This window comes from Giraffa tippelskirchi, chromosome 1 (genome assembly GCF_054371585.1).
Source record: "Giraffa tippelskirchi isolate mGirTip1 chromosome 1, T2T-mGirTip1v1.2.pri, whole genome shotgun sequence".
Classification (NCBI taxonomy): Eukaryota; Metazoa; Chordata; class Mammalia; order Artiodactyla; family Giraffidae; genus Giraffa; species Giraffa tippelskirchi.
Genome location: NC_137275.1, coordinates 199,848,871 through 199,858,475, shown reverse-complemented (window position 1 = coordinate 199,858,475; position 9,605 = coordinate 199,848,871). Strand labels below are relative to the sequence as shown.

The 9,605-nt window shown below is 38.5% G+C and overlaps 1 protein-coding gene across 1 annotated transcript in view; it reads left to right on the top strand.

Moving 5' to 3' along the window:
* The first annotated feature begins 5,427 nt into the window (after window positions 1-5,427).
* ZNF484 (zinc finger protein 484) overlaps window positions 5,428-9,605 on the top strand; it is a 39,784-nt gene continuing 35,606 nt past the window's right edge. The window contains exon 1 of the mRNA XM_081523205.1: window positions 5,428-5,544. Coding sequence (XP_081379331.1) covers window positions 5,500-5,544 — 45 coding nt within the window. The 5' untranslated portion in view covers window positions 5,428-5,499. The remainder of the gene's footprint in view (window positions 5,545-9,605) is intronic.

Below are 9,605 nucleotides of genomic sequence, written 5' to 3'. Positions count from 1 at the left end.
TTACTGATGAGAGAGAAATACAAATTCAGTATCCAAAGGGAGACTGTGAAATTGAGTACTTAAAGACCAATTTGATATACCTTTCTTAAGTTCTCTGCCTCATCCCCTTGCCCCACTATAATGTTAGAAAGAGAAAGCAAAGGCGTCAGTGAGGCACAGTTAAGCCTATATGGGACAGTGACACTCACCCCCCGATGTTAGGTGGCTGTAATTCTCAAGCATCATGTCCCTGTACAAGGTCCTCTGCAGTGGCATCAGGTGCTGCCATTCCTCCCAGCTGAAACCCACAATTATGTTCTTAAAAGACACTGACCCTTGTAATAGAAAAACTTACTGACTGATGCCTTTGCTACCTCCTCCCCTACTCCTGATTTTAGATCCAATAGTAAGTCCAAGTTTTGTTACCTGTGCTGTGCTGTGCTTAGTCGCTCAGTCACATCCAACCTTTTGCAACCCCATGACTGTGGCCCACCAGGCTCCTCTGTCCATGGGGATTCTCCAGGCAAGAATACTGGAGTGGATTGCCATGCCCTTCTCCAGGAGAACTTCCCAACCCTGGGATCAAACCCAGGTCTTCTTGGGTTCATATTGCAGGTGGATTCTTTACCAGATGAGCTACCAGGGAAGCCCTTGTTACCTATACTTCTGACCAACTCATTATAAATTTGATGCCCATGACCTCCTCCTTGGGCTCCATTAATTTGCTAGAGTGGTTCACAGAACACTCGGAGACATTTTACTTACTAGATAACAGGTTTATTATAAAAAAGATATAACTCAGGAACAGCTATATGGGAGAGAAGCATAGGGCAAGGTTTGGGGCATAGGCATGGCACTTCAATGCCCTCTCTGAGAGTGCCACACTTGCTAAATCTCCATGCATTTACCAATGCAGAAATTCTCTGGACCCCACCATTTTGAGTTTTCATGGAGGTGTCATTTCAAAGGCATGATTGATTACATTATTGGCCACTGGTGATTAATTCAGACTCTCTCCCCTCTTAGGAGAGAGACTGAAAGTTGGGTGGGAGTTCAGGGTTCCTTGGGCAGCTCCCCTGCAACCAACCCCCATTCTTAGGTGTTTTCCTAAAGTCACTTTCTTAACATAAAAAAGGATAACTTTTTCATTCTCATCTCTCAGGAAATTCCAAATGTTTTAGGAGCTTTCTGCCAGGAACAGGGGAATAAAGACTATATATATATATACATATATATCTGAGAAGGCAATGGCAACCCACTCCAGTACTCTTGCCTGGAAAATCCCATGGACGGAGTAGGCTGCAGTCCAAGGGGTCGCGAAGAGTTGGACATGACTGAGCGACTTCACTTTCACTTTTCACTTTCATGCATTGGAGAAGGAAACGGCAACCCACTCCAGTGTTCTTGCCTGGAGAATCTCACGGATGGTGGAGCCTGGTGGGCTGCCATCTATGGGGTCGCACAGAGTCGGACATGACTGAAGCGACTTAGCAGCAGGATACATATATATATATATACATATATATATATATATATATATCTTCCCTGGTGGCTCAGTCAGTAAAGAATCTACCTACAATGCAGGAGACTGCCTGCAATACAGGAGACCTGAGTTCGATCACTGGGTTGGGAAGATCCCCTGGAAAAGGAAATGGCAACCCAGTCCAGTATTCTTGCCTGGGAAATCCCATGGACAGAGGAGCCTAGTGGGCTGCAGTCCATGGGTTCGCAAAACAGTTTGTCACAACTTAGCAACTAAACAACAACATATAAATATAAATAAATATATGTATATATATATACACACAATAGGTATATAATATATTGTAAATATATATATATATATATTTATAAATCACAGTATCATGGCTCCCAAACCATTTGTTGTGTTACTGGCTCTAAGCTTGTACTGCTCACCCAACAACAGGCCAGTAAGTCAAGAGACAAGGTGTTGGGGCAAGGAGTAGTGACTCTATTTGGAAAGCCAACAAATTGAGGAGATGGCAGACTAATGTTCCAAAGAACCATCTCAACTTGTAGGTTGGATCACAAGTTTCCTGTAAAAACTTTAAATTGTTAGCAGTTATTTTTAGTCCACCATTCATACCTCAGTTTATTAGCATGATTTCTGGGCTGAAAGAAAAGTTATCTACAACAAGTAGTAGCCATAACTTGCTCAGAACCAGGGGATGGAAACTTCCTTCAGGGAACTTAATTTGGGCACATGCAACACACACACAACATTTCTCTAATATTTAACTCTTTATGTGCAGGATGAGAGTAATAGAATACATAAGCTGAAGAATGAAGGAAGCTGTCCCAATATGGTGTGTTAATTCTGCCTCTGTTATAGTTGGAAAGACTATCCCTTTGCTATTTAATTGCTTTTGCACCTCTGTCAAAAATCAGTTGGATGTGTTTGTATACTATTTCTAGGTTCTCAATTATTTTCTTTTGAACTATCTCTTTGCTAATATCACACTATCTTGATTACTATAGCTATATAATAAAGTCTAAAAGTTGAGTAGAATGGTTTCCACTTTATTCTTTTGTCTCAAAATTATTTTATTGAGCTGGCTGTGTCTTCCAGGGCTAGGTAGAATTATAGTGGTGAGAGCAAACATATTTGCCTTGTTTCCAAACTTAAGAGGAAATCATTCAGTCTTTCATAATTTAATTTGATGTTAGATGTTGTTTTCTCCCCTAACTTACAAAGTTAGGAAGTTCACCTCTACTCCTAATTCCTGACAGTTAAAAGAAAATCAGAAATGACAGTTGAATTTTGTCAAATGTGTTTTCCACATCAATTAATATGATCATGTGATATCTTTAATTTTATCCTGTTAATATGATAGATTACAATGACTGATACATTGATTTAATTTATTGCATGACTTAATAAACACCACTTGGTAACAGTGTGTTTTTTATATATTTGTTAAAAACAAAATAACAGGCCCTAAATGGAGTCACTTATGCTAAGCCTCATGTCACCAACCTGAGATATAACATTTTCAGCTCTTCCAGAAATACAGTCTTAAAACAGTCAATCCAGAATCACCTGATCAGAACTTGTTAGGTATCTGCTTCATAGACACCTGCCATTCCCTAAAGGAAAGTAATCTGCAAACCAATCTGCTTTTTGCCTAACAACTCCTGTTTCTGCTCTCTTCTGTCTGTAAAAAACTTTCATTTTGCACAGCTTCTCAGAGCTCCTTTCTGTCTACTAGATTGGATGTGGCTCCATTCATGAATCATTGAATACAGCCAATGAAATCTTTAAAATTTACTCAGCTGAATTTTATTTCTTAACATATTTAAAAATTCTATTTGCTAATGCTTTGTTAATATTTTTTTTCCTTATCTGTATTCATGAAGAATATTGATATGTATTCTTTTTTTGTTGTTTTGGTACTGTCTTTCATTTTGGTATCAAGGTAAAACTGGTCTTATAAAGTGAGTTGCAATGTTTTCCTTTTTATTGTCTACTCTGAAATAGATTGTGTAGAATTTGTGTTAATCTTTAAATGTTTTTTTAGAATTTTCCAATGAATACATCTGGGTCTGAAGATTTCATTTTCAGTTGTTTAAATTTTGACTGTAATAATAGTGCTACTCAATAAATTTATTTCAAGCTGTGAAAGTTGTTGCAGTTTGTGCTTTTATGAGCAATTGGTGTAGTTTTCTAAGTTGTCAAATTTTATGTGTGTAGAATTGTTTTTGGTATTCTCTTTTTATTCTTTTGATATCTATAGGATCTACAGTGGTATCTCATATTTCATTCTTGTTTTTGGTAACGTATGTCTCCTTTAGGGGCTTCCCAGGTGGTGCTAGTGGTAAAATATCTGCCTGACAATGCAAGAGATACCATTATGTGGGTTGGATCCCTGGGTTGGATCTCCTGGAGGAGGGCAAAGCAACCCACTCCAGTATTCTTGCCTGGAGAATCCCAAGGACAGAGGAGCCTGGCGGGTCAGTCCATAGGGTCACAAAGAGTCGGACACAACTGAAGTGACTTAGCACCAGCACGCACATCTCATCTAGAGGTTTGTTGATTTTTATCACCTTAACCAAAGAACTAGCTTACAGTTTTGTTTTCTCTATTACTTTTTTCAATTTCATTGTTGTGTGCTTATATTTTTATTATTTACTTCTTCTTGCTTTCATTTTGCTCTTCCTCTTCTAGTTTATTAATGTGGGAACTTAGGTGATTGTTTTGAGAGTTTTCTTATTTTCTAATGTAAATAATTTGTGTTATAAAGTTTCCTCTCTCCAGTATGTCCCCTGCAACCTACAAATCTTGATTCACTTTGTTTCCACTTTCATTCAGTTTGATATATTAAAAAAATTTGACCTAGGCTATTTATTTGGAATTGTATCATTTAATTCACAAGTGTTAATTTCCTGTTGTCTTTCTGCTAGTGATTTCTAGTTTGATTCTATTGTGTCCGCAGAAGATATTATTGATGGAGAAAATTTTCACATCTTGAGGTATGGAGAAGTCATTTTGATTTATAGATGGTTCAGCCTGAATTTTGTGTGAACTAAAGTAGCCCGACTCAATGGCTGTTGAATCAGCACGTTTACTGATTATTTCCATCAACACTCTGTAAGATTTCAGTTCTATTAAATCTGATAGGATTCATTTCAGCCCAGGTTATAGTGCGTGCATATTCAGTTGTGTCTCGCTCTTTTGCAACCCCATGGACTGTAGCCTGCCAGAGTCCTCTGTCCCTGGAATTTTTCAGGCAAGGATACTGAAGTGGGTTGCCATTTCTTCCCCCGCCCCGGGGGTGGGGGGGATATCGATCTTCCCAACCCAGGGAACAAACCCACATCTCATTGTATCTCCTGCATTGGCAGGCAGGTTCTTTACCACTGGCGCCACCAGGAAAGCCCTCAGATTATGGTATCCCTTCGTAAATGCTCCCTAGATGCTTGGAGAGAATGTTTATTCTGCTACTTGGGGATGGAGTGCTTAATAATTGCTGATTAGATATTATTGTTTGAGATGCTTCAAATCCACAGGAATAGGGAGAATGCCTGGGGCTGCTTTGGGTTATCAGCTCTGGTTGTTCCTGGCTTAATTCCAGGATACATCCCTCGGTTCCCCCTTTCCTCCTGACAGCTCTTAACTACACAAATCTACCTCACTTCAACATGGCCGCCCACAGGCCTCAGTGACTACATGGGCGACGCCATATTTAATCAAGTTTAAATCATTTAGAGAGCCGCAGGTTTCAGCAGAGCGCCATGTTGAATACTGGTAAGTTTCCGTAGGGAAGCCACTGTTGAGCATGCGCATATGGAGGCGGAGCCTAAGAAATTTCGCAAGGGCAGGGAGGGAATCCAGAAAAAGGAAGTAGGTGGAGTTGTATTTCCTATGACTCTGTGTGTGTGTGTGTAGGTGGAATTGTATTTCCTGTGACTCTGTGTGTGTTTGTGTGTGTGCGCGCGCGCGCCTGCGCGCGCGGGCGCGCTTGCTCAGTCGCTCAGTCGCGTCTGATTCTTTGCGACCCCATGGATCGTAGCCCTCCAGGCTCCTCTGTCCATGGAATTTTCCAGGCAAGAATACTGGAGCGGGTTGCCATTTCCTTCTCCAGGGGATCTTTGCCACCCAGGGATCCAATCAATGTCTCCTGCACCTCCTGCATTGTCAGGCAGATTCTTTGCCACTGCGCCGCCTAAATGACCACTGTCTTGAAAGAGCTTGGGTGAGGGGCTGGTGAGTGCAGGGAGCATTGGGGTGGGGATTGAGTGAAGAGGTGTCGCTGATGTCCGTGATGAACAATGAGGTCAGAGATGGAGGCGGTCAGTGGATGGAATAATAGGGGTCGGTTGGTCTTGATGGTGGCTTCTGGTGGGATTGGTGGGGTCTTGTTATGGTGGATCCCTGGAGACGTGGGATGGCAGTGATAGTGGATGGTGGAACTCCAGGCGGAATGATGGTGGTTTGTGGGATCTTTGTTGTTGGATCGGTGGGCAGATTCCTGGATTCTGTGGTGGGAGGATAACTGTGGGGCCTGAGAAATGAAGGATCTGAAGGGGAGAGATAGTAGATGGTCATTAATATCCTCTCTTTTTTTCTGCTTATAGGTTGTTTCTATTTCTGATTTTTTTAAAATTGTTGATGGAAATAATCAAGAAATAATCATAATAGGAGTCGAAAAGAGTTTTGTTCGTATTATTTGAGCCAAACTGAGGACTGTAGCCCTGGAGACAGCTTAGGAAGCTCTGAGGAATTGCTGGGTTGAAGTATGGTTTTCAGCATAGCCTTATAAGCTTATCAGAACAAAGATCATACATCAAACATGACAGGGATATATTCCTTCAACGTTTTAAAGCAGCCAGATTTAATACATATACAGTGAAGTTGCAGGACCATGATGCCTGGAAAGGGGATGCTATAGGAAGGGAGTTACTTATTCTTATCTTCCAAACATCTTAATGGTTAAAGCAGATGTGCTGTGTGTTCACACAAAGTTCAGTCTGAACCATGTGTGAGCCAAAGCGATTTCTCCATGCCTCAGTATGTGAAAGTGTTCTTCATCATGGTACACTTTGCTAGAGATTTAAAAATATATTGTCCTGTGGTTGGTATCCCGGTTAGGAGCTACATTGTCATTCCTAGTTATTTATGTATCGTTTTTCTTTCCTTTTTTTTTATTATCAGGATTCTCAAGATTTATTTTATTGGTCATTTTGAAGTATTCATTATGTTTATACTCTCTACTATTTTTATATTAATTTTTTCTTTTTTAAAGATGTCTTCTCCCCTCTCCCCCATTTTTCCCCATTTCATGTAATTGTCATCCTTTTCCTTATTTTCCTAATTTTATATTGGATATATTTAGGGGTATGAAGTTTCTTTTATATACATCTTTATTTTTGAAATGTATAGTTTCAGTTTGATGTTCCACTTTGATCCTCAGCTGAGTTTCTTCATTCCTGAATTATTGATATGTTTTGTTTATTTTTAATTTTATTGTATTTTCATAGACTGTAGACTGCAAAGTCTCAGCTTTTAACAATTTGTAAAGATTTTTATTTATTTATTTTTTTATTGAAGGATAATTGCTTTACAGAATTTTGTTGTTTTCTGCCACACCTCAACATGAATCAGCCATAGGTATATATATATCCCCTCCCTGTTGACTCTCTCTCCCATCTCCCTCCCCATCCCCTTCCCCATCCCACCGCTCTAGGCTGATACAGAGCCCCTGTTTGAGTTCCTGAGCCATACAGCAAATTTCCCTTGGCTATCTATTTTAAACATGGTAATGTAAGTTTCCAAGTTACTCTTTCCATACATCTCACCCTCTCCTCCCTTCTCCCCATGTCCATAAGTCTATTCTCTATGTCTGTTTCTCCATTGCTGCCCTGTAAATAAATTCTTCAGAACAATTTTTCTAGATCCCATATATGTGCTTTAGGATACGATATTTCTCTTTCTCTTTCTGACTTGAAGGCAAATTACACAAGTTACAGTGAACTTTGTTCAGTGGATATAAGAGAAAGAGTATATTTTCTGTTTGGTATAAACTTCTCCTAATGTATATTAAATATAGCTTGTTGGTATTTTTCAAGTCTTTCTTTTTTCTATTTTTGGTCTACTTGATTCATCATATTTCTAAAGAGTTACAGTAATAATTTCTTACTAATAATTCACTTTGTAGTTCCATGTGCTTTTTTACTAGTTTTGTTTGTGTGTATTTGGGGGAAAGGCATGCAAAAATCTAATGGTTAATGCATTTTGTATTTTTTCAAATTTATTGGATGCTATTATTTTAGGAGCCCTCTGTTCAGTGAAAAGCAATTTCAATCTTGAATTTCATTTTGATATTTATATTGCTATCCCAGCTTTCACTTTGATTTGGATGATTTATCTTTGCCCAGGGCTTTATTCTGTATTTCTATTGCTCTCATTGTTTAGATCTACTGCTTGCAATAGATACAATTTGGTTTTTTCAAATCTGACATATACTCTAGTCTTTGTCAATACATAATTTTACCTTTTCAGTTTAGTGTAATAATGACTTACCCAATTCTTTACCTTCCGTTTTAATGTTTACTATTTATTTTAACTCACTGTTTTCTGCTTTTCTTTTCCTTTTTCATGCTTTCACTGGATTGATGAAATTTTTGTTCATTGTTTCCATTCTACACCCCAGATAACTTCTGTTTTTTTCCTGTAATAGAAATGTTTTGTCATAGGATAATGTTATTACTTTTCCCTTTGATTACATTCTTATCACATCATCATCATTGTCCTTTTTAATAATTATATCTCTTGCAGAAGTTATTGCTCAAAAATATATTTCTGTTTGCTATTTCTCATCTGATTTATTTTACATTTATTTGGAATACTTTTGTGGGTTTTTTTTTCTCAGATAATGAAAAGAGATACTTTGTAAGTGCTTTCATTTTTGAAAATGTCTTTGGCCCTAACAGAGAAGTGGTCATTTAGATGCTACTTCTGATATCACTTAGCTTTTATTACTGCAGATGAGGCATCTTGCCTTTTTTAGTTCTTTCTCTGTAAATTCTGTTCATTCACTTGCACTTTAGATTTGGATGTGTTTTAGATTTTAAAATTTGTCTTTAAAATTCAAGAATATTCATAGATTTGTTCATTGATTGAATTCCCAATTGTTTGTGTGTGTATGTAAATTTGTTAGAAAGGAAAACTAATGGTATAGGCCTACTGTGTGTGGATAGTGAGAGGAGTCCTTGGGTGATTTTTCAGGGCCCATTTAAGGTGCAGGCCTGTCTGGAACTGGAGTTTTGGGATTACCAATGGAGACGTATGGTGGGTAGTGTGGACAAAGAATGTGGCCTGCCCTTTCAGTAAACAAAAGAGGTTGTGACCATCAAGCCATCAGTCACTGCAGCTACCCCCAATCGTTCACCTTGAGGGGAATTCAGAATGGAGAAAAATAAGATATTGGTCACAGATAGTTACAGTGCTTGTCAAAGGAATGATTCCTAATAAATGCAGACTCTTGCATTGTCCCATATATAGAAAAATGCTAAAGTCATTAACTTGAGATGCCTGGGTTTTCTTTAATTGACAGACAATAATCTTTTGATATTCCAAATACTTGATTTTTGTTTTGTTGCAAAAATTCCCATTTACTCTGGCTCCTCCCTTAATTCTTCAGAACAGTCCCTTTGAGCTGTCTGAGGGGCTATATCCTGGACTTAAGTCCACAGGGAGACCACTGAATAAAAAATAATCCTTACCTTTTAGGGTGAGACATTTTTTCAGTCAACAGTAGTGATAAAGGTGTGGGTGCCAGTTATTGGTTCATCTGGTATTGTGATATAATAAGAAATATGTATTTTGGTTCTCATCCACAGTTCCCAGCACAAAGCTCCTAACACCTTTGCAATTTCCTAAGTGATAAGGGTTATAGGGCCCTTTTTGGTTTCTGTCTCTTGACATAGCACCAGAGGGATAAAGGTAAAATTAATGGGGTTTTTGTTGTTGTTGTTATAAATAATAAGTTCCTTTCAACCACCCCTGAGTTTATTTTAATGAAATGATATTTGGAAAGCCCCTAGAGAATCACTCAATGGGGGCTGTTTGCCAGGTGAACGAAGCAAATTCTGAAAGTTTTAGAGCT